General features: G+C 48.1%; 1 protein-coding gene and 8 non-coding genes across 9 annotated transcripts in view; 4 read left to right on the top strand and 5 right to left on the bottom strand.

Annotated features, from left to right (window-relative positions):
• LOC119096209 (multiple epidermal growth factor-like domains protein 6) overlaps nucleotides 1-24053 on the bottom strand; it is a 66030-nt gene extending 41977 nt beyond the window's left edge. The window contains exons 1-2 of the mRNA XM_037219008.1: nucleotides 23072-24053; nucleotides 19610-19716 (exon numbers count right to left, since the gene is read on the bottom strand). Coding sequence (XP_037074903.1) covers nucleotides 19610-19716; nucleotides 23072-23190 — 226 coding nt within the window. The 5' untranslated portion in view covers nucleotides 23191-24053. The remainder of the gene's footprint in view (nucleotides 1-19609; nucleotides 19717-23071) is intronic.
• Nucleotides 3726-3797, top strand: TRNAM-CAU (transfer RNA methionine (anticodon CAU)). Its single transcript has one exon. It is a non-coding gene; the product is annotated as a tRNA-Met (tRNA).
• Nucleotides 4523-4594, top strand: TRNAM-CAU (transfer RNA methionine (anticodon CAU)). Its single transcript has one exon. It is a non-coding gene; the product is annotated as a tRNA-Met (tRNA).
• Nucleotides 4962-5033, top strand: TRNAM-CAU (transfer RNA methionine (anticodon CAU)). The gene has a single exon. It is a non-coding gene; the product is annotated as a tRNA-Met (tRNA).
• TRNAM-CAU (transfer RNA methionine (anticodon CAU)) lies at nucleotides 10792-10863 on the bottom strand. Its single transcript has one exon. It is a non-coding gene; the product is annotated as a tRNA-Met (tRNA).
• On the bottom strand, nucleotides 11957-12028 carry TRNAM-CAU (transfer RNA methionine (anticodon CAU)). The gene has a single exon. It is a non-coding gene; the product is annotated as a tRNA-Met (tRNA).
• On the bottom strand, nucleotides 12396-12467 carry TRNAM-CAU (transfer RNA methionine (anticodon CAU)). Its single transcript has one exon. It is a non-coding gene; the product is annotated as a tRNA-Met (tRNA).
• On the bottom strand, nucleotides 13193-13264 carry TRNAM-CAU (transfer RNA methionine (anticodon CAU)). Its single transcript has one exon. It is a non-coding gene; the product is annotated as a tRNA-Met (tRNA).
• On the top strand, nucleotides 15505-15576 carry TRNAM-CAU (transfer RNA methionine (anticodon CAU)). Its single transcript has one exon. It is a non-coding gene; the product is annotated as a tRNA-Met (tRNA).
• Nucleotides 24054-24941: the final 888 nt, after the last annotated feature.

Raw genomic sequence — 24941 nt, 5'->3', positions numbered from 1 at the left:
GCCGCCGCCGCTACTGCCCATCACGGGCTGGCGCTGCCGGCGCCGCCCGCCAAACGAGCCACCCCGCGTTCGTGCACGTGCTGTGCTGATAGAGGCGCTGTAGCTGTTACCGGCAGCGCCGGGCGGGGGGGGGGGGGGGGAGCTTGGTGGCTGGAGGCATATTGTGTCTGGACCCCACACGGCGGGTCGTGCCGCCACTGTTTGGGACGGGGCCAGGGCCGCCGGTCGTGGACCGCGCTAGGCCAGAAGCCATGTCGCCACAGCACCACACATCGTCAATGTCATGTTCTCAGCCCAACCGACGGAGAGGCTCCAGCTGCAACAATTGCAGCCATGGGGTGCACACAGCAGGCGACCGCCAAGCCGCGACGATGGTTATCATCCGGCGCCCTCCCGCGCTGATTTGGCATGAATTACATCACTTCTGAGTCAGACGGCGGTAAATTTCCGTCTTCGTAGCGGGGGGCCGTACTGGAGTGACTGGCGACCATCAAAGCCACGTCAAAACATACTAACCACGAGTTACGGCAGCATTAATGCAGACGACGCCCCCAATAAGTCCCTGGGAAGGATGTCGAATCAAGCGTGATTCTGGCGAACCAGTTCGTCCGAGGTTTTGGCACGCGCGGGATGGAACGGCAGGAGAAATAACAGCAGGAAGATCGCGCCGCGCCGCGCACTACCTGCTGTGGTCGATGTCGCCTCCACCTGGCCGAACCAACGATTCAGTGTGCCACCAGCGTTCGGAGGCAAGGGCTGCTGACAAAACGACCGAGCTAGCAGAGAGCGGTTTCGATCCACGGACCTCAGGGATATGGGCCCAGCACGCTTCCACTGCGCCACCCCGCTATGGAAAAACCTCATTCGCAACGCATCTTTCATGTCCTTTCGCAAGCTAGTAAGGTCATTTAGGATGATCCTGTCTGTTTCTCTGACCTCTGATGATGCTATCTTTTTGCGGCAGGGCTAGTGCAAGATTATCGAAACCGCATGCCATTTTCCAGGCTCATATGTGCAGGAATGGCCCCGTGCACCGTCTATATTTTTCGAGACGTTAAGGAAAAAGGTTTAAATTTTTTGGAGCGCTGGAGCCAATTACATCTGACCATTAAAGTAAATTATATTTGGGTAAATATCTGCTCGGATCGCCTATACTTCTCATACCAAAGTCCTTGAGCACTGGGACTTCGATATCGCCAAAAATACGAAAAGTTTCAGCAATGAAACCGTCTATAACAACGATTGAGATTTTATTTATGGCTCACTGACTGACGAGACATATTGAAACGGCCACTTTTATTAGGGTGTCATGTGGGATACAGTGGTGGCGTGGCGGGGGCTCGAACTGATAACCTACAGGTCCAGAGTCGAGCGCTATAATCACTCAACAACCACCGTCCTTGGAAACGTCGATAAATGCGTCAGTTTAATACGCGCCTGGGTGACCGGCTAGATACCCTTCGCTCGGGTGGGGGGGGGGGGGGTCAATTTGACCCCCTGAGATCTCGGGAACTAAGAAAGCTAGAGACACTAAATTTACAGGGCGTGTTGACATATACCTGAACTCACTTAGATCAAAGTTTGATGTTTATGGGTAAAAACCCTTTGGATCAAACAAGGTGAAACAAGGTCAAATTCCAGGATGGTTTCCAAAGTGTCCCCAGAACCTAGATAACTGTTTCTAAGCAAAAGGTCACGTGCTCATTTAAGGTCAATGACTTTGTTTGACCTTTTGAAGGTCACGGTGGCCAAAATCATACTCATGGCTCTGAGTTTTGCATTTGAACAAGCGTCAAAGATTACGCCAGGCAGTTTGTTTCTAAAAACAAAATATTGATTTGGTCACTTTAAGTCTATGACCTATTCTGACCTCCAAGAAGTCCATGGAAGATGTGTTATGCGGTTTCTGCTATCAATCAATTCGAAATGAGCACCAGAAACTATCCAATACAGCAAGATCTAGAGTAATGTAACAGGTTGGTTTTTACCTTGGTCTGACCTTTATACCTGACCATAGGTCAGCGTAATTTGGTCATTTAATATTTGTATTCCCTGAGAAAGCATCTCAGAGACGTATCGCTTCGTCTCACACTCCGTTGTTGCATCAGATTGAAAGATCCCCTAGAAATTGACCTCGCTGAAACCATAGCCTGACTTTGATCTGCCATAGGTCAGTGACCTTACAAGGTACATCTCCATTTGTAATACCAAACGATTCTATATTCAACTGTTTGCAGCTATGCAACATTTGGCGCGGCTACGCCGCACCATTCAGAAACCACTCTGGAAAAACCTTGGGGAAAGGGGTGTCAAGTTGACCCCCTACGTGTGTAAGTCATTAGGGGTTCGATATCCTCCGAATGTTTCAAAGGTTTCAGCAATAGAACGAGGATGTTGTGGTACTTCGCAGCATCTTTTCACGGGTAGCGTGTTCATTTCGAACACGTGTGCTTAGCAAAAACAACTGTCCAAGCGCATGCAAACCTTTTGTCGCCAAAATCTGTCACGGTCGCTGTTTAACTGCCGTGTTACTGATATGACGCGATGATGCTGGCACTGGCTAACAAACAGTACTCGTCCAAGGATGTTATTCGGCAAAGATCATTCCGCAGGTTAATTGTTCCTTGGTGCAACATTTTATGTGGTTATTAGAGGGGATAAGGACCTCTCACAACTCCCTGGTTTTGTATCGGGCATAGATACCTATAGAGGGGTATCGATTTTGAGCTTTTTGTGCTCCGAAAGCTTTCAGAGACTTTCACTCCCCTGCTCAAAAACATGTACGAAAGAAAATAATTCCAGGGTTATTCTTGCATATATGAGCCAGCCGATGGCGTGCGGAGCCGCTACTCTAGCATCGTCGCTTACGCGAAGGGATAGGAGCAACCCTGTCCGAGCAAAAGCAGAAGCGCCACAAATAGCTCTTACTGACTTGAGACAGAACGAGGTTAAGAAGTCACGTTTAGCGAAGCCACGTCTGCGGTAGCACAGTGGCGTAGTGGAAGCGTGCTGTCCCATAACCCAGAGGTCTGCGGATCGAACCCACGCTCTGTTAGGAAGGTTTTGTCAGCAAACCGTGCTCGCGATTACTCGGTCGCACAGTGAATGGGTTCCTCACGGCGTTCCATGCGCTTGCATAGGGGTATTGGACATGAGCTGAACATATGCCCAAACACAATGCATCTTTACACCATGTGCAATAAAGGCCTTTCCTGTGGAGGCTGAGGTCACAACCTGATTTATCCAAAGTTCATCTCAGGTTCGGGTTGCTGCTTGTGACAGGTGTATACTGTAGAGACCGGCGAAGCGAGTGTGGGTGGGACATAGCCCATATGCCTAGGGATTGGGGGCCACCAGTCTTCCTGAACGCCTTACATAGACTTTGCATAACGCACAGTGGCCCTGGGCAATGCAAGGAACGAATGGATTTTGGGACGACGATGGCTCAAGCATTGGTTACGGCGCTCCTGCGCCCCCGCTGTCCGTTACACTACAGCATGGCGGGCCAGCAGCAGCTCGAACTCCTGCTTGGCTAGAGTGATATCATTCGATAGCACGTGGAAATGTCATCTTGAAAGTTGCCAGTTCGAACCGCAGAGGCCAATTCCAGCAGGGGTGCCTGAGCCGACGGGTCCAACTGACGTCATGACCGGGACGATCGACCGGTGACGGGGCCGGGCGGGCCGCGGCGGGCCGGTCACGCGGGCAGAAACGGTGCCCCGGGCAGCAGAGTGGCGCAGTGGAAGCGTGCTGGGCCCATAACCCAGAGGTCCGTGGATCGAAACCACGCTCTGCTAGGTGGGTGGTTTTATCAGTGGACCGTGGTCATAAATGCCTGGTCGCCCGCTGACTGAGCAGACGGTTCAAACTTCCAGGTGTTTCATGTGCTCGAGCGTAGACTGCTTGCGCCTGCATGAGATCGACCATATTGCAACTTCGTCACGTGTGCAATCAAAGCACTTGCTGTGAAGGGGAAGGTCACAATCTAATTCATTACTGTAGAGGGTGAGGTCACAACAGAATTTAACCAGAACCGAGTTGTGGTCCGGGTTACTGCTTGTGACAGGTAAATACTGTAGGGACCGGTGAAGCGAGTGCAGGAGGAGTGTTGCTCACAAGCTCAAGGACTGGAGGCGATCAGCTCTCTTGAAAGCCTTACATAGTGCAGGAGAACTTCAGGCAATGCAAGGGACAAGAAGACTTTATGACGGTCATGGTTCACGCACTGGATTGAGTGCTCGTACGTCTAACCTGTCCGTTACAAAATACGACAGCTGACGAGCAGTGCCTGAAACTTCTGTTTGGCTAGTATGTTAGCATTCGATGGCACGTGAAATTGTCATCTACGGGAATTGAAACAAGCGTCGGTTGAGAGTTGCCAGTTTGAACCGCAGAGGCCAATTCCAGCAGGGGTGCCTGAGCCGACTGGTCCAACTGACGTCATGACCGGGACGACCGACCGGTGACGGGGCCGGGCGGCCCGCAGCGGGCCGGTCACGCGGGCAGAAACGGTGCCCCGGGCAGCAGAGTGGCGCAGTGGAAGCGTGCTGGGCCCATAACCCAGAGGTCCGTGGATCGAAACCACGCTCTGCTAGAGGTGCGGATTTTGTCCCTCATGCATGACCGCCAGAGACATCGCCAGGCAGGCTAACGGCGTAGTAGTCAGCAGTCCACCCACACACGCGCGCTTAATTCGTACCTTGTCCTGAAAGCGGTCGAAACTGAAGTAAGCTTTGCGTCTTTTTCCGGACCCGCACGTTCTTTGTCTATTCGACCTCCAGTTGTGTGCGTTAGTTTAACAGCCCAGGCGTCGCCATTGATGGCCGCCGTTCCAATACATGATAGCTGGTCCAGTAAAGATCACAACGTCGTGCAATACACCGGCAGGGGAAGGGTAACGCCCCTTAAGCCGTTCGGATGAAGCAAAGCGCAGCATACCACGGACAGCCGGGCACGCCGGCAGCAGAGTGGCGCAGTGGAAGCGTGCTGGGCCCATAACCCAGAGGTCCGTGGATCGAAACCACGCTCTGCTAGACGGGTGGTTTTGACATCTCGCCGTGCTCACAATTGGTTGGTCGCCCATTGAATGAACAGACGTCCCCAGGTCACCATATGCCCGCGTGGGTTCAGGCACCCTGAAATTTCGCCGCATATGCAAGACGGCTCGTTTCTGCGAAGGGCGACAAATGAGCAGCAACCTATTATATCCAGCATTCACTTAATATTCAGGTTAATGCTTGTGGCAGGTATATAGGGTAGGAGCAGGTGAACCGTGTGCAGGTGGTATATGGCGACGTTCCCAAGGACTGGGGGCCACCAGCTTTCTTGGAAATATAACATGAGCCTTGCGTAATGCGAAGTAACCTTAGGTAATGCATGGGTCAAATGGACTTGAGGACAGTGGCGGCTCGCTCATTATCTGGAGATGCTGTCCACCCCACTGTCCACCACACCACAAGCCAGCGCACCGGCTACGTCTCGAATTTCGAGTTGGGTGTGCGTGCACACAACGGAAATACATTTCGCAGACTGCCCTTTTGCTGAATGTATTTAACGTAATGCTGTTTTGTCGACGAGAATTTTTACCACCGTATCAATAACGCAAATTGTTTTGAAAAATGCTAGAAGTCGAAAGGCAATTTGCCGACATTCCTTTTTGCCGACGTGTCACGTTGATGCGTTAATAGGTGGAAATGCATATTTACTGACTGCCAATCTGCCGAAACGTTTTTACGTCCAATGTCAATGGTTTGCGTGGAGTTATAATTCTCAAAATGTTCTTTAGCCGGGTGATTACCAGCCGGAATGCTCTTAAGTCGAATGCGTTGCTATATCTCAGTTTTGAGGAAATGGTATTTCAAGCACATCTATAGCCACTGCACCGAAAATGCTCTGCTATCTGGCAAGCAGATTGGTCACAGTCCTCACCACAGCACTCGAATGCAGCTGAAGTACATGGTAGTCAGCCTCTACAAAACACGACACAAAGTTCACGACTTTGCGGCAGTACCTTCGGATGTGACAAAATGCTTTGACAACATCTGGCACGCAGGGCTGTTCCAAAGGTGCACGCGTGGCTACACCTTGCTCAACGGCATACGGCTAAACCGTCACCGGCTGTCTAAACTCTCACCGGCCGGCTAAAATCTCACGTGACAGACTGCCGGAGAACCAACTAACGGCGTTTAATACGAAGAACTGTTTCGCCCGCTCCAATGATTATCACTGGCCGCCATTACAGATCGGCTTTAGGCCCTCTTCTTCTCAACCAAATCAAAATGACAGACTCCCAGGCCTATTGACAAACACAGCCCTATTGTCTGTAGACAACATGTCCCGAAGGGATAGCACACTGCTGACTTACTCGTTCAAGTACAAACGCCGGTGCAAAATGATGTGGACATCATAACAACTATGAAAAGGTTTGGAACGTCAATTCCGGCCCAGCAAAAACTATTACCTAGGCCCTCAAAGCCATAATTCAGCAGATCTGGCCTCGATAACTTTTCTGCGCAGTTCATTACCGAAAAAAATCAACCACTTTGGCCTATCATCAAAAGACTTCCGTTTATATGCTTTCAGACTTTTCAGACTTATATGATTTCAGAAGATGTAAATGCTATGACTCGCAAACCACAACCCCAGCCTATTTTACCCGATGGCGTGATTATAACTACAAGCGCTTCATAACATTTGCGAACATTTGCACATAAGACCTTGCATCGATGTCCAATGCTTAAGGCCTGTCTCGATAAGAGCGCCAGTTTTTGCACTATTCCGTAAAAGATGCCTGGAATGACAGTTACTTACAATGCATTTTTGCGGTTATTGTTGTAGCATTGCAGAATATGCTTTTTTGGATATACCAGCTAGCCGTCTTGGTTAAACACGAGCTATATATGTATATATATATATATATATATATATATATATATATATATATATGTATATATATATATATATATATAAACGCTATTGTTTTAACATTGCAGGATATACTCCTTTGCATATACCGGCTAGCCGTCTTCGTTAAACACGGGTGTTCTAAACCAACAATGCGGCTCGCGAAAGACCGCAGATGGCGTGTAAGCTAGCCAATCTCGCGCTGCCGCGTGTTCGAAAGGGTGCGAGTATCCCTGCAGGGGAGCGGATAGGAGCGGCATAAATGCCGCTGACTGACTTGTGAGCGGAAACGCAAAGTGCATCCAGAGTGTTGGATTTCCAAACTAGAGCGGCGCAGTGTAGGCTTGTTCGGCCCATAACCCAGAGGCCTATAGATGAAACCACGCCCCGCTAGGTGGGTGGTCTTGTCAATGCGACATATACCCTGTCGTGTTGGAACTGAACGACGTGTAGCGAAGAACCGATTCCCAGCAACTGACACTATTCATATCTCCTTGGGAATAGGTAATGTTATAAATTATTGTCATAACTATTTGTTGTTATTTTAGTATTTCGTGATTTCGAACTGGTTAATTCGCTTGTGCCTTCAGCATGAGCCCCAAGGGAGACAAGAGGTGTGTCCGCGGATTCTAGCGACATACAAGGGGCTAAAATTCGGTCCATAGAACAAGACCATCCGCCTAGCAAAGCGTAATCTTGATTCACGGGCCTTTGGGTTATGGGCCCAGCACGCTTCCACTGCGCCACTCTGATTCGGAGTCCAATCATTCGCTACGCACGTTCCATGTGGTTTCTCGTGCTAGTTGGAGTCATTTATGACGCTCTTATCCATTCCTCTGACAGGGCTGGCTTATCCTACCTTTTTGTGCCAGCACAGGTGCAAGGTTAGTGAGACCGCACACCATTGTCAATCCTTATACGTACGGGCACGCCCCTGCGCACGGCGGTTATGCTTTCGTGATGTTTATAAACAGAGGTGACGGTTTTCAGAAACTTTTGGTGCACTACGGAAGTTCGGAACAATTCATTAAAAGCAGACTGTTTTGCTTAGTGGCGAAATCCAAAACACTGAGAACGCGATCCCTTCTCAATGCAAGGAAAGGTACACCAATGGGGCACACCGCCGCAAGATGATGTACATTGCACGTCATCCTTTCACAAAGGATGGATTTAGCGATGCAAGTCGGACTCGTATAGTGTTAAACGAGATAAGAATGCGTGCCAATATCCGCTCTCCGGCAATTGGCGTACTTTGAAACGCCGGCGAAAATTGGTCTCACCGCAAATGTTCGTTTTGCTTGTATGCTCAGACTGACCCCAAAGGGAGACACGAAACTTCACGTGCGCGCTCGTGACGGGCTTGAGCCGTGTTCACAAAACCACCCGCCCAGCAGAGCGTGGTTTCGATCCACGGACCTCTGGCTTGTGAGCCCAGCACGCTTCCACTGCGCCACTTTACTGCCGGCGTGGCCGGCTGTCCATGGTATGCTGCGCTTTGCTTCACCCGAACGGCTGAAGGAGCTTTACCCTCTTTACCCTTCCTCGGCCGGTCTATTGCACAACGTTATGATGTTAACTGGACCAGCTAACATGTATTGGAACGGTGGCCATCAATGGCGTCGCCTGGGCTGTTAAACTAACGGACACAACTGGAGGTCGAATAGACAAAGAACGTGCGGGTCCGGAAAAAGTTGTTGTCTTCTCGAAGTTACGTGCACATCTTCGCGGGCGTGTAGCTCAGGAACTAAAGGAATCTAGTCCTTAAGGGCTATTAACTGCACCGAATGACCTTCAAGAAGAGTATTTAAGCTCAAAACCACCTGCAAGTGTAAGGCACCCCTTTAAGACGCTTCTGACCGCTCCTCTGACAGGGCTGCTGTTATCCTGTTGCATCAGCGATGGTGCAATGCTAGAAAAATCCCGCACTATCTGCATGCTCAAATGTGCAGGAACGCCCCTACAAACGGCGCTGATGCTTTCGTGACGTTTATAAACAATGGTGAAAATTTGTAGAAGCTTTTAGTGCCCTTTGAAATGTCAGATAAATTCCTTTTCGGCAAAGTCTCTTATGCCTAATGGCAAAGTCCGGAACACTGAAAACACGGTCCCTTATCAATACAAGGAAAGGTGCACCAATGGGGCACACACCTCGCAAAGAAACGTACATCGCACGTCATTCTGTCACAGACAATGCATTTACCGATGCAAGTCGGGCTCGTATCTTCTTAAACGAAATTAGCATGCGTGCAAAGGTTCACTCTTCTGCAGTTGATGTGATTCTAACTCTGTTGGAAATCGATCTAATCACAAATGGTCGTCTCGCTTGTGTGTTCAGCGTGCCCGCCCCCCCCCCCCCCCCGCCACCCGCCACGGGAAGGGGCGAAGTTTCGCGTGCGTGCTGATGACAGGATACGGGTAGCATGCACAAAGTCGCCCACCTAGCGATCCACGGACCCCTGGGTTATGGACCACGCACACTTCCACTGCACCACTCTGCCACAGAGACCGCTACTTCGCGGCGCTCTTTCCGTTTCCTGCCGCAAGCCGGGCCGAGTCTTATGGCACTCCTCTCCGTTCCTCTGACATGGCTGCTGTTGTCCTTTTGCATCAGCGGTGGCGCAATATTAGCAAGACCGCACGCCATCTGCAGGCCTATATGTGCAGGAATATTCCTGGAAACGGCCCTTATGATTTTGTGACCTTTATGAACATAAATGAAGGTTTTCAGAAACGTTTGGCACAGTACGAAATTTCAGATCAATTTCTTTCAAGTAAAGCTAATTATGGCTAATGGCGAAATCCGGAACGCTGAGAACACCATTTCTTCCCGATGCAAGGGAAGATTTACCAATGGGACACGCAACCCGCAACATACGGTACATCGTACGTTATCTTTTCACAGAGAATGGATTTGCTGATGCAAGTCAGACTCGTATCCTGTTCAATCTAGCTAGCGTGCATGCCATGCTTCGTTCCTCGGCGAATGATGTGCTTCGTATTGCCATTGGAAATCGATTTCATCGCGAATGGCCGTCTCGCTTGTGTGTTCATCATGACCGCTAAAACACACGCGAAACTTCACCTGCCCGCTTGTGACAAGACTCGAGCCGTGTTCACAAAACCGCCCATGTAGCAGATCTTGGTTTCGATCCACGGACCTCCGGGTTATGGGCCCAGCGCGCTTCCGCTGCGCCGCTCTGCTGGCGGCGTATTCCCGCTGTCCATGGTATGCCGTCGGTTGTTTGATCCAAACGGCTGAGGAAGCTTCACCAGTCCCCGGTCGGTCGATTGCACAACGTTGTAACCGTGATTGGACCAGGCAGACCCAGTGTATTACAGCACGCAGTCCCACATGCCAGACAATATCGTTCACAACGCTCCAAGCAGCCGGCGAATTGGGGATTTCAGGGTATCCCTGCGGTTTTATACTCGGTCGACGTCGTTACCACGTATTGGAGCAGTGGCTTTCAATGGAGTCACCTGGGCTTTTAAACTAAGGGACACAGCTGCTGGAGGTCCAATAGACAAAGAACGTGCAGGTCCGGAACATAACGCAAAGCTCACTTCAGTTTCGACCGCATTCAGGACAAGGTACGAATTAAGCGCGCGTGTGTGGGTGGACTGCTAACTACTACGCTGTTAACCTGCCTGGCGACGTCTCTGGTGGTCTTGCATGAGGGACATTCCCATTGTGACCTCCACTGCGGCCTTTCCCTTTACGGTAAGTGCCTTTATTGCGCATGAGGCGAAGTTGCAATATGCTCGATCTTATGCAGGCGCAAGCAGTCTACGCTCGAGCACATGAAACACCTGGAAGTTTGAACCGTCTGCTCAGTCAGCGGGCGACCAGGCATTTATGACCACGGTCCACTGATAAAACCACCCACCTAGCAGAGCGTGGTTTCGATCCACGGACCTCTGGGTTATGGGCCCAGCACGCTTCCACTGCGCCACTCTGCTACAGAAATGCAATGTTTGCGACGCGTTTCCCATGTCCTGTCGCAAACATCCGGCGCCACTGAAAGGGAATGCTCCTCGTTGGAAAATATTGAAGCAAGCATCAGATATGATGAAATAAGCTCACTTACCACTATACTGGTATACTTTACTAACTAATGGTATACTTTACAGTGAACACAATTCCCAATGCAACATAATTCCTTTGTTGAGTAAATGTGCTCCTTAATACGTCATTATGAGATTACACCATTGCAACTTGCACAACATTAATTGCGACCCAATCGAAGTCGTGTCTGGAAATTGTGCTCACGAACACCAGATGTGAACGACACAACAATTTTATTTTCTTTGTCTTGATCGCCGCATGGCTAATGGATAGCAATATATGAATGCCCTATTATGGCATCACAGATGCCTGCATGACCTTGAAATAGTTTTCCGATGGTTCGTCACATCTTGGCAACCGTGTAGCTCAGAAATTAAATGAATTTAGTCCTTAAGAACTGCAAGAACTGGGCTGTGAACTGCACTGAATGATCTTCAAGATGGCCATTTCACTTCAAAACCCCTTGCAAATGTGAAACACCCCTTTAAGACGCTCCTGTCGCTCCTCTGACAGGGCTGCTGCTAAGTTTTGGCATTAGCGATGGTGCAAGGCCAGCAAAATCGCGCTGTGAAGGATTTTTAGAAAAATTTTGTGCATTTTGGAATTTCAGATAACTTCCTTCCAGGCAAAACCCGCTACGACCCATGGCAAAGTCCGGAATACTTAAAACACGGTCCCTTCGCAATGCAAGGAAAGATTTACCCAGGGAACAAGCAGCCCGCAAAATGCTATACATCGCACACTATTCTCTCACAGAGGATGGGTTTGCTGAAGAAAGTCGAACTGGTATCTTGTTCAACGTGATTGACGTGCATACGAATATTTTTTCTTCGTCATTTGATGTGTTTTAACTCCGTTGGAAATGGATCTCACCACAAATGGTCGTCTCGCTTCTCGTCTTCTTCAGCATAACCCCCAAAGGGAGATGCGAAGTTTCACGCGCCCGCTTGTGACGGGACCCGAGCCTTATTCACAAAACCACCCACCTAGCAGAGCGTGGTTTCGATCCACGGACCTCTGGGTTATGGGCCCAGCACGCTTCCACTGCGCCACTCTGCTGCCGGCATGCCCTGCTGCCTATGGTATGCTGCGCTTTGCTTCACGCGAACGGCTGAAGGAGCTTTACCCTCCCTCGGTCGGTCTATTGCACAACGTTGTGATGTTAACTGGACCAGCTATCATGTATTGGAACGGCGGCCATCAATGGCGACGCCTGGGCTGTTAAACTAACGCACACAACTGGAGGTCGAATAGACAAAGAACGTGCGGGTCCGGAAAAGGACGCAAAGCTCACCTCATTTTCGACCGCTTTCAGGACAAGGCACGAATTAGGCGCGCGTGTGCAGGTGCGCTGCTAGCTTCTCCGCTGTTAACCTCCCTGGCGACGTCTCTGGTGGTCATGAATGAGGGTCAAAACCCGCACCTCTAGCAGAGCGTGGTTTCGATCCACGGACCTCTGGGTTATGGGCCCAGCACGCTTCCACTGCGCCACTCTGCTGCCCGGGGCACCGTTTCTGCCTGCGTGACCGGCTCGCCGCGGGCCGCCCGGCCCCGTCACCGGTCGATCGTCCCGGTCATGACGTCAGTTGGACCCGTCGGCTCAGGCACCCCTGCTGGAATTGGCCTCTGCGGTTCAAACTGGCAACTCTCAACCGACGTTTGTTTCAATTCCCGTAGATGACAATTTCACGTGCCATCGAATGCTAACATACTAGCCAAACAGAAGTTTCAGGCACTGCTCGTCAGCTGTCGTATTTTGTAACGGACAGGTTAGACGTACGAGCACTCAATCCAGTGCGTGAACCATGACCGTCATAAAGTCTACTTGTCCCTTGCATTGCCTGAAGTTCTCCTGCACTATGTAAGGCTTTCAAGAGAGCTGATCGCCTCCAGTCGCTGAGCTTGTGAGCAACACTCCTCCTGCACTCGCTTCACCGGTCCCTACAGTATACACCTGTCACAAGCAGTAACCCGGACCACAACTCGGTTCTGGTTAAATTCTGTTGTGACCTCACCCTCTACAGTAATGAATTAGATTGTGACCTTCCCCTTCACAGCAAGTGCTTTGATTGCACACGTGACGAAGTTGCAATATGGTCGATCTCATGCAGGCGCAAGCAGTCTACGCTCGAGCACATGAAACACCTGGAAGTTTGAACCGTCTGCTCAGTCAGCGGGCGACCAGGTATTTATGACCACGGTCCGCTGATAAAACCACCCACCTAGCAGAGCGTGGTTTCGATCCACGGACCTCTGGGTTATGGGCCCAGCACGCTTCCACTGCGCCACTCTGCTACGAAGCACATCACCTACAACGCATATTCCATGTCCTGTCGCAAACATTCAAAGTCACTTAAAGGGAATGCTCCTCATTCGAAGATATTGGAGTAAGCATCAGATATGATGACAGAAGCTCACTCATAACTACTGGTATGCTTGGCAGTAAAAATACTGTACTAGACAACATCATTATTTTGTTCAGTAAATGTGCTCCTCAATGCATCATTATAAGATTGGGCTATTGTACCTTGCACAACATTAATTGAGAGTCCACTGAAGTCGTTGTGTCTGGAAGTTGTGCTCACGAGCGCCAGACATGACCGACTTGATAATTGTATTTTTCTGGTGTCGATCACCGCATGCCTAGTGGAATGACAAAAATTGAGTGACTTCACTTCACTTCATCATTCACGGTAAGAGTGCTAGCCATGTGCCCATGCAGGCATATGGGACGCCTGGTCGAACCAAGGTGCTCATCCATTGTGCGACGAAGCAGTCGTAGGCGAGGCTCGCGGACAAAACCATCCGTATAACATGCACCTCCGGGTTATGGGCCCAGTACGCTCCAACTGTGCCACTCTGTTACGGGAATACCTATTTTGCGACCTACCTTCCATGTCCTGTCGCAAGCCAGTTAGAATCATTTAAGACTCTCCTGTCCGTTCCACTCACAGGGTTGGTCCTATCCAATCTGAGATCTTAATAGGACCGCACGCCATCTGCATGCTCATATGTGCAGGAATGTTCCTGTAAATGGTGCTTATGCTTTTGTGACGTTTTTGAACAAAGGCGAAGGTTTTCAGAAACCTTTCGTGCACAATTGAATTTTCAAACAAATGTCTTCTAAGCAAAGCCTGTATGCCCAATGGCAAAATCTGGAACACTGAAAACGCGGTCCTTTTCAATGCATGGACACGTTCACCTATGCACCAACTAACCCGCGAAACGGTTTATTGTACCGCCGGCGGAAATTGATCTCATAACGAATGACCGTCTCGTTTGGGTGTTCAGCATGAACCCCAAATGAGACGCGAAGCTCCGTGCGCGCGCTTCTGGCAGGGTGCAGGTTGTATCCACCAAACCCCCCCCCCCCCCCCCTAGCAGACCGTGGCTCCAATCCATGGACTTCTGCGTTATGTGGGTCCAGCACGCTTCCACTGCGCCACGCTGCTACGGAAATGCATCATTCGCGAAGCACCTTCCATGTCTTTTCGCGAGCTAGTCAGAACCCTTCATGATGTTTCTCTCGTTCGTGAGACAGGCTTGATCGCATTCTCTTTCATTAGAGGTGATGCAAGTTAAGCTGGCTCGCAGCTTATCTGCAGGTTCATGTGCGTTTGAGCATGTTTGCTTTACGGATCTGTGGGTTATGGGCCCAGATATGGGATGAGAAGGAAGAAGGGATTCTCTACTTTCGCGACGTTTATGAACAGAGCAGTGAACGCCTTTTTAAGTTACAGGGCATCTTGACATTTGAAATTAACTCTTTGTTAGCGCGAAGCTTATATGCTCAATATTGAAATCTGGGAGCAGTTCGAAGACTGCTCCTTTCAACGGTCACGTAAAAACCTACACCAATGAGCAATCAGTTTGCGAAATTATAATCCTCGCATAGCATGCCCGGACGGGTACTGTTTTTTTTTTTGCCAGTGCCGACGTAATCACGTCATGTAAGTGACAGAGCAATCAGATATTGATCGCTACAGGTTTAAGGAAGCACATGTTCGGACAGCTGTCTTTGTTGTGCACGGGTGTTCGAAGCAAGCATGCAACAGGTGAAAGTATGTTTTACAGTGTCACATCTTTGTTTCATCGATGAACCCTTTGAAGGTTTTGGAGGATGCTAAGCTCCCAATGTTCCGGGGCTTTAACCTCGGGTCTGTAAATGGTTCCACTGAGGAATCGTTTCCCTTCGCTTAAAGGATATCAAATACCCACCGTTCAAGAGCTTTCATACGGAACGTACAAACGATGCATTTAAATAACGTCAAATGCAGTTGGTTTCTAACAGGTTTGAAAATTTTACCTCTTTCAAACCATCACGAAAACACGAGGACCGCTTACAGCGACATTCTTGCACATATGAGCCTCCAGATGGCGTGGGTATGGGGTGTTAATCTTGCACCATCTCGCTAATACAAAAGATAAGAAGTAGCCCTGTCAGAGGAGTGGAAGGAATGGAAGATGCGCCATCAATGGCCCTGATTAACTTGGGAATGGAGATCGAAGGTGCCTTTGGAATGCCAAAACTCCGTAGCAGAGTGGCGCAGTGGAAGCGTGCTGGGCCCATAACCCAGAGGTCCGTGGATCGAAACCACGCTCTGCTAGGAGTGCGGTTTTGTCAGCAGTCCGTGCTCACAATTGCTCGGTCGCACGCTGGATCATCAGTTCGGCCAGTTGCTGAGCAGGCGCATTAAAAAGGCGAATGGCGCCTCCTCAGCACCTTGCAGAGCATACCTTGCACTTTGCACCTTGGGTGTCCGCGGCGTGCGCGTGGGTACGCGCAGACATCCATTCGGAAACTGTTTTGGAAAAACCATTGGGGGTCAATTTGGCCCCCACCCGAGCACGTGTTCATGCACGCAGGTCCCTGGAGCGATGCTGTGCTTCCTTCATTCAGATAAAAGTGAATAAAAGTTGCGTAACTTTTTTGAGCATGCGCACTAGCAAGTATTAGAAACAAATAGCAAAAAATTCAAAATAAGCACCAGAAACTGCCACACACAGCAAGCTCTAGAGTCATAAAGCAGACTGGCTTTGACATTGGTCTAACCTTCATACCTGACCTTAGGTTAATGGAATTTGTCCATTTAACTGTTGCGTTGCCTAAGGAAATGTCTCAGAAATTGTGACTGTCTTTGACGCTCCGTCGTTGCATCAGATTGAACGATTCCCTAGAAATTGACTTTGCTGGATCTATGACCTGCCGCAGGCCAGCGACTTTACAAGGTAAGTCTAGATCTTTGATACCAAACGATTCGTTATGAAACTGTCTAGAGCTGTGCAAAATTCGGCGCCGTTATGTCCCGCCGCTCGGAAACTATTTTGGAAGAACCTTCGGGGGTTAATTTGGCCCCAACCCGAGCGCGCGTTAATGCACACAAGCCCCTGGAGTGATGCTGTGCTTCCTTCATTCAGATTAAAGGGGATACAAAGTTGTGTTACTTTTTGAGCGTGCGCACTCGCAAGTATTAGAAAGAAAGGGCCAGGCGTGTGACGATGTATCCTCTACAGACCGCGCGACATCGGCCTCGTCGCTAACATCAGATGAAAGCCAACGAGCGGACGGAATCATCAAAAGCCTGAGAAAAGCACCTTAACGCGTCATACATCAATTCATAGTTTAGCAGGTAGTTCGCGCTGTACGTTTTACCCGCGCGATTTTCAGGTTGATGATGCGAACGGATTCGCAATTTCCAACACTGCAAACTCCTTGCGTAAGGGAGGAATCTCTATTTTTCGTGTTGCTGTAACTGTTCGAATTTTGCCGCTAAGATATACGCCCCTGTTGAGATTTTGAAGGCTACGAAAAGATTTTAAAACAGTTTCGGAAAAACAATTCACGATAGATGGTCGCTTCGGCGTGTCCGGCGCCCGCCGCCCGGCGCCAGCTAGAGCGGCTAAGACCACTAGGTTTGACGAGCGCCCAGGCTTATAAAATATTGGGGCTTCGGAGCTTCCATCGCGCAGAGCTTAGAGGCTCAGACACAGCTAGTTTCACTACTCTGCTCTGGTGAAGAACAGAGTCCTCAAACAAACAGCGCTACCCGTGACACACGAATCTTTGACCATGTTTCGATTCACGCCACTGCAAAACTAAGGAGACCTTTACCTTTTACGTGTCAGGGGCTCTGTGGATAGAACGCTAGGTCGAGGAGGGAGAGACACGTAATCTTCCTATCAGGGGCTGAAGAGCTCCTCCATTCTAGCCCGGACCTCGGAGTGCCTTCTGGCTGTCCTTCTGACGAAACGAGGGCCGATGTCCCTTGGTTCATCCGGAGGCCCTCACAGAGGTGCGTAATGCATCGGGGCCCCTCCCTGATGCGAGATATCATCTAACCGGACCAAACTCCTCGAGACATTCGGTTGGAGCAGGCGACGCGATACCATGAGCAACGTGAAACATCATCATCAGAGTGGCGCAGTGCAAGCGTACTGAGCCCATAACCTAGAGGTCTGTGGATCGAAACCACGCTCTACTAGGCGGTTAGCGTTCTCAATATAGCTCGCATTTCGCTAGAACTAATGGGCGCCAATGTTTTAGATCTCGAGCAATAGATGTGGATCGTACTTCATTTCGGGAGTGACTTCGTTACAATTGGTCAGATCGCTTGTGCTGAAAGCGTTATCCCAAAGGAGACGCGGTCCCCACGGGTCTCCACCCTCGCCGACCACTTCTGCAGAATTCTAGACTTCTGGCTTCGCGCCCAGCACGCTGCCGATGCGTCACCCTGCTTACGTCTTATCCCACTGTCCACGGTGTGCTTGATGCTGACTTTATCCACGCTTCGCTTTGCATTGTAGATTTAATAAATCCAATGTATCAAACGTTTATCCAGTGTGAGGTTTGCCCGGTTCTCCCACCACCCCCAATACAGAATTGGTCCCAAACGAAAACATCACCGAAGTCCCTTCAGTGCTATTGCGGAGGTGTCGCCCTCCTTTTACACCCTAGATGGCACCTGATAGAAAGTAAAAAAATGGCACGCTAAGCTTCTTCCGGGCTCCATCCTCCCCACCCCACCCGTAGGACAATTCGACCTGTGCTCCTGTCTTATGGTCGTTCATCTACTCATTCAATGAAGCAAGAAGAGCAGTGATAAATATGAGCTCAAAGTTCTTATGCTGACTTAGATTCCGGCTTCGGCCGTGATCCTATTGACCCCTTATGGAAAGCGGAGCTTGGAACGCAAGGTATTGACGATAGCCGTTTTCACAATAAATTAATACGCTTTAATTAATCATCAGTTTAGAAGCTTTTGAATTCTTTTAAAAAATGTCCCTACCAGGCTGCATAATATACCGAGCATTGACAAGCAAAAGGATGCTGTCATGCTGTTTCGATTGCATGCAACAAGCAAACCACATGTACCTGAAAATAAGCCTTGTTACTATTGATACACTTTTTAAGTGAAAAATACTGCTCTAAACAGCACAATTCTCTGTTTAGCAGCTATGGTCCTCAATGCGTCATGGTTTGATTATGCCATGGCGCCTTGCACAACATTGATTGAGAGCCAATTGACGGCCGTTATATATGGAAATCACGCTCACGGACGCCAGGTATGAACGACTCGACAGTGATAATTTTCGTGGCCTTGATCGACGCATGGCTTATGGAATGACAGAATTTGAACGACATTATGACGTCATCAATGCAAGGTGGCTTTGAAATGCTTTCCCCAACATACCTTTTCCATTTTCGTGGGTATGTAGCCCAGAAATAAGAGGGGCTTAGGTCTTGAGGAGGTCAGAGTTGTGAACAGCACCGGTAAGTCCTCAGGATGGCTATTTCAGTTCAAAACCCCATAAAGATGTGCAAACACTCACTTTAAAAGAGATTCTTTATAGACATTTCTTCAGCTCACGCCGTTCGTTTACGCCAATTCTGGAACAATACTAGGACAACATTATTTTTAATTCACCCAAATTTTAGCATGCCGGCCGCCCCATTGTTAGATACATCGATTGTGTGCGGAACGAGGCGTACTTTTGAAGATCATTGTATACAAGGATCATTCATCTTTGATTATGTTAAGGTATGCAGGCCCTATGAGCTCTGTAAATACAGTAAGCGACCTCTGTAAGTGCTGTAAGTGAGCTCTGCAAGCACTGCACACCTATTAACAGGACGCTACAAGGACACAGAAGTTTGTTTTACCGCGTCTGCAACAGGGATGCAACGGACATTTTTATAAGCTTTGAAAAGTTTCGATATGAAGAGATCTGACATCATACCTGTCCATAAAAGCAAGATCTTGCTCATACGCAGCTAACCGCAATTTTATCAAATTATACGTCTTCACAAACAAACTTTAAATCTCTGAGAAATATTTATAGCCGAAAACCGCCAACTGAGTGTCCGTAGTTAGAAAATAGACGCTGTAAAGCTCTCGGGTGCAGTAATTATTTTGCGCAATACCATTACAAACAAGAATGCGGAAAGAATGAATCATTTTCATCTTCCGGGCTGCCTTTGGCACCCTGCAAATAACAAAATGGCCTGCTTTATCAAGCATTAAAACTGTGAGAGACCGAGTCGCATGCCACCATCCACACCAAACTTTACACCTAGTGATTCTCAAATCACCAGCCTGTGGCGTGGAGATGGCTCAGGCTTAGGAAGCGCTCGTGACATACCGATGGCACAGCCCTCCTTGTGAGACTGAGTCCAGCCGGCACAGCAGCGGTAGAGCGTGCGGACCTGAGGCACGAACATCTTCCGGTACCGGAACACGTGCTGTCCTCTGCAGAGCACACAAACCGGTACAGGCCCCGTTACACACAAGGCAAATATAATACGAAACATGCGCATGTTCATACAAGTCAGAATGGTCTTCACGAGTGGTCCTTTACGACAAGGGTTGCAGTGTGGCGAACGCGTGAGGGACACAATATATTAAAGTTTCGTGCTTTCTATGCCCACAGCACAATACGCGAAACGTTAAATTTCAAGACTTCTGTTGGACGCGATCCCCCGTTCCCCGCCGTGGCAAATGTTCTTTGCCAAGGCGCACGAGAATTCAAGCAAAAGACGTTGTTTTGAACTCTGAATAAACACACCTTCCTGCAGCGGTTAAAAATTTGATTTAGGGTTTGTCAGTTTATGACCTTTCAGTTTGCTTTCGTAAAAAGGATAGATGGTCAGCGCTGTGACAGTCCACTTAGACAAATATGCAGAGCCATCTGTTTGGAGTGAACGCTCTAATGTACGGGGTGGCATGATACTTTTATTCCGATGGCTAAGCCGGATCGGAGAAAATAATGGCAACATCGAGCCATAAATATCGTAAATCGGCTCAGCACGGCAACACACACGCCAGGCTGTTCAACGTAGCACATAAATCACGCACTCCGCTGCGGGCATATTCAAACTGTGGCGCATACAAATGATGCCGCGGTGCCAGCAAAAAATCCAGGCATAAGATGGCCATATCACTGTCTTCTTTTTACTTTACAATAAATCAGCAGAATCGCGGATGTGTATCGTTGCATATCCTATTTGGGTGTTAATATATATATATATATATATATATATATATATATATATATATATATATATATATATATGTGTGTGTGTGTGTGTGTGTGTGTGTGTGTGTGTGTGTGTGTGTGTGTGTGTGTGTGTGTGTGTGTGTGTGTGTGTGTGTGTGTGTGTGTGTGTGTGTGTGTGTGTGTGTGTGTGTGTGTGTGTGTGTGTGTGTGTGTGTGTGTGTGTGTGTGTGTGTGTGTGTGTGTGTGTGTGTGTGTGTGTGTGTGTGTGTGTGTGTGTGTGTGTGTGTGTGTGTGTGTGTGTGTGTGTGTGTGTGTGTGTGTGTGTGTGTGTGTGTGTGTGTGTGTGTGTGTGTGTGTGTGTGTGTGTGTGTGTGTGTGTGTGTGTGTGTGTGTGTACTTTACAGGCTGACACTTGTAAGCTATCCACTTCTTATAAACAGCAAAACCTCGAATTTCCAATCTTTCAAAATATTGAAAGCGCCATATTTCTATTTTGGTTCCCCAAGAATGCTTGGTTTCTAAAAAATACATTATCTGTATTACACTCATTACCATACTAGCCTGTTTGCTAGATTATTATACGATATTATGTGCACTACATTTGTATTCATAACATAAGTTGTATTGGTAAGACAAAAGTAAAAGCCTTATTCCTCGGAGAAACACCAGGAGAATGGAGATATAGATGGGTTGATATTTCGACAGCATGCCTTTATCGAAACAATAGCAGAAGCCTGTTATTGTTTCGCCAAAAGTATGTTGCCGAAATATTAACCCATGAACATCTCCATTCTCCTGGTTTTTCCGCAATGAATAAGGCCAGTACTACTGTCTTTTCTATGTGAATAATGTTTCTCGCTTATGCACTGAACGACATACATAATTTGTATTCATTGATTTGTACTTATTGATGACAGGCATATGTGTAGCTACAATGGCATGCCATGCATTTGTCATGCGGAGCTACTGTACACTATTTGCTTGTCATATGTGGGTTTGTGTATTCGTCGTTCCAGAACTTTTCCCGCACGAGGTGATCGATTCCCAAGCGGAACATTCCGTTCGAAAGGTCTCAGTCTCGTGTGTGACAGGTGCAGTGCTGATTGTGGTCGTCATGTGACACGTGGCTGGCGTGTGGCGAGGGCTATGTTATTTATTAGGCCCACAGGGATACCATTAGTCGCATTCGTTGGTGAAACAAGCGGGCCATCTTGTTTCATCTTGCATCTTCAACTGGATTTCGTATTTTCGCTTTTAAATTGCTGATTTGTGCTGACTGTGTGTGACTGATGTGCTGATTTGTGCGCTGGTGCATGAAATGTCGGATCGCTGACCGCCGACGATCACAGGAACTAGATGTGTAGATCATGCCTTACGTGACATTCGATGCCATCAGAACAAATGCAGGAGTGGTAATCAACTGGCTGTAAACGGAGGGAAACACAAACTAGATGGAAACATTGCCGCAGTGTTTAAGAAATCAAACGGCGACCGTGAAGACAACATGACTGGTTTGAAATTCCAATGAGCCAAAGAGCATCAGTCAATGACTAACCGAGAGCAGAACACAAGCCGTCGTTTGAATTTTACACGACGGCTCTGCACGTGGTACCATAAAAGGTAGGACCGGCTTGTCAACTCTACATTCGGTGTTTCCAGCCCACACCGCGTGCCGGTGTTTAATGGACTTCCAGGATATTTTCTGGCAGTTCGGCGATCGCTGACAAAGATTCAGACTTACCATAACAAGCTTTGAGTTGATGTGTGTGTTTGCTTGGAAGACTAGGCGTTTTCGGACGCAATATTTTAGCTTCATTAGCCATTAAAGACAAGAGCTTATCTCTGCACGGAGAAGAGTGTCGTGAGGAATCATTTTGAGGGCAATATGCGACTAGTTCAACAAAACTCTGTGCAAATCGCAACGGCTTATTATCATACCAGGAGCGTGGTGAACAGGAAGGTGTACATAGTGGTGAACCCAGGTGCCCATTGCTGATTAAGGGTACTGCTAGCTGGCGGTAGCTCTGATTGCCCAGTTACACCTGCTCGGGCCGCAACGGAGTGGCTTTCCAACACACTCTGAATTTCAGATCCGGATAACCGTCAAGGAAGCACGCGGTCTGCTGTGGCTGCTTCCTCGCGGCAGATCCGGATAACCGTCACGGAAGAACGCGGTCTGCTGTGGCTGCTTCCTCACGGCAGATTGCGTTTAAAACTATCAGGGACAGACAGCTCCAAGTAAGCGCGCCATATCTACATTAGCATTCTCTTCTCAGCATGGCTCACAATATCAGGAAGCTGTGAGCAATATCATTAAATGGTGTGTTAAGGTCTAGATGTTGTTGTTTGGGAAACCAAACCCGCAAACCCGGCCACACCTGCACTTGCAATGTCCGCCTCCTGATATCGAACTTGCGACAGTTCTGCTGGTTTTCAGGTCATGCATTTTTGGGATAAACCATGAAAGTTCGTCTGGGACACCATACGCAGATCACATTCCGAGTTCGGAGAGCTCAAAGGTCCGTCACGAACTGGGACGGGACCAGTTTGTCCCAGCTTATTCGTTCGGAACGAATAAGCTGGGACAAAGACTGCAACTGATGTTACCTGTGCTTGAAGTTGAAGATCTTTGGGCTGACGTCGTCCTCATAGTTGACCGCCTGGTACTCGCAAACATTGGGCCTGGAACAAGCGGACACATTTTTAACTTTTTTCAAGCGGAGCATATTTTCGTAAATGTTATGCCAAAATCGATCTGAGTCCGGTTATCTGATGTCTTGTAGTCTACCTGGCTGCTTTTGCGGTAAGGTTTAAAATTACTGCACGGCGTGAGCTATTTCTGACACGTCCTGTTTTCGAAACTACAGAAAAGAACACGTTTCGGAGGGGAAAAGGTGATGCATAGATGACGCTTATGTCACGTGCTCTGCGTATCTCAACGCCGCATTTATTCAAACATGAATCTGCTCAACCTTGCAGAGGATTGCAAAATGCACGATAATCTATTTTGTGTCATTTTCTGTGTTTGGGCGCCCTGCGTTGAGTGAATTACACCTATCGCCCAGGTAGCGCTAACTTACTATGTGCTTAATCATACCCGTCGTAGTAGCAGATAATGATAGTATCAGATGTTGCTAAAAGTTATGTACTTCCCAGAAAACTTAAAATATACCAATAGTGTTGCTAGGTGCGTTGGGTATTACACATATAGCTTGTTTAGTCTCATGCTTCGGTTTTTCAGTGCTACAACGGCTTACAACCGGTTTGAACAGCATGACATTTTTTTAACAAGACTACAATCAATAATGCTATGACATCGTTGAATGCTACGACAGAACTAAATTTTGGTTTAGATAAATGTACATTTATTGGATAAACAGCTTAATGAGTAACTTAAAATTGACGAATATAAACTCCATCTAAATATCGGCTGGGTATGAAAAATAGCCGTGGCAGCACACAGCTTGAATATCCGTCGTTAATTATCATATGCATCCAAGAAACCTTTCAGGGATGGCCTCTAAATGATGCAAGCAACTCATATCTACAAAAGGTGTTAAGATTCACGATGCCGAAACTTCATCAAGTTTTTAATCGTCAGCTTTAATGTAGTGCGCGTACTATATAATGTATTTAACGCAAATGTGGCCGAAAAACCCCGGAGACAAGCATAATCACCACGTGAAAATAGAACTAGAGAAGAAGAGCACGGACAAAATTTACATACCGTACCAACTAAGCACTTGAACACGCTATGACAAGCCAACATTCTATCATAAGCTGCCCACTTTATCTGAAAAACCACATTCCGATTCGTTCATTCTTCACGAAGCATGCATGCCACGGATAAGCGTGGTGGGAGAATCACAGACATATATCCTTCCGTGTTGGTGATGTGCTTTAAGAAAATGAACAGGTGGGTTTTCGTGCCCACGTAACAAAACTTGACCCATTTACAATAGCAAACTGAAGAAACCAGCAGTTGACACAGAAGCAACAGCATCAACAATACGACTTGGAATTGTGCCCTTCAATTTGCATCGATGCATTTTGCATCCCATATGTGCCAATGCCAATATGCCAAATGCCAAATGCCAATACATCTCTACATTTTGAGGAAATGGCAGCCGGAAACTTAAGAAGTGCTCCCAGTTGCTCTCAAGTGTTTCCAACACTTTTGAAGTACACGTCTTTGAAACTTAACGTTCTTTCGACATCCCCACGCCATCGACAATGCACGTGCTTTGGTGATTCGCTTAGCGTTCACCACAAAATTTCCAAGCAGCGCCAGTGAAAATCAGCAGCAGCCAACACATTTTAAATTAAACAATCGCGATGATACAGTACCCAATGCATAGCGTAAATCCGGGGTGGTTTTAAATCCGTTTCATTCACACATAGTCTCTTGTATTTTGATCTTAACCAAAGTGAAAAATGAACCAACACAGGACATTGCATTCCACCTAGTCGGCAAGAC

This window comes from Pollicipes pollicipes, unplaced genomic scaffold (assembly GCF_011947565.3).
Source record: "Pollicipes pollicipes isolate AB1234 unplaced genomic scaffold, Ppol_2.1 Scaffold_4295;HRSCAF=5057_pilon_pilon_pilon, whole genome shotgun sequence".
In the NCBI taxonomy this organism is placed as follows: Eukaryota; Metazoa; Arthropoda; class Thecostraca; order Pollicipedomorpha; family Pollicipedidae; genus Pollicipes; species Pollicipes pollicipes.
The sequence above is the reverse complement of the archived record's forward strand: the minus strand, read 5'-3'. Positions and strand labels throughout refer to the sequence as shown.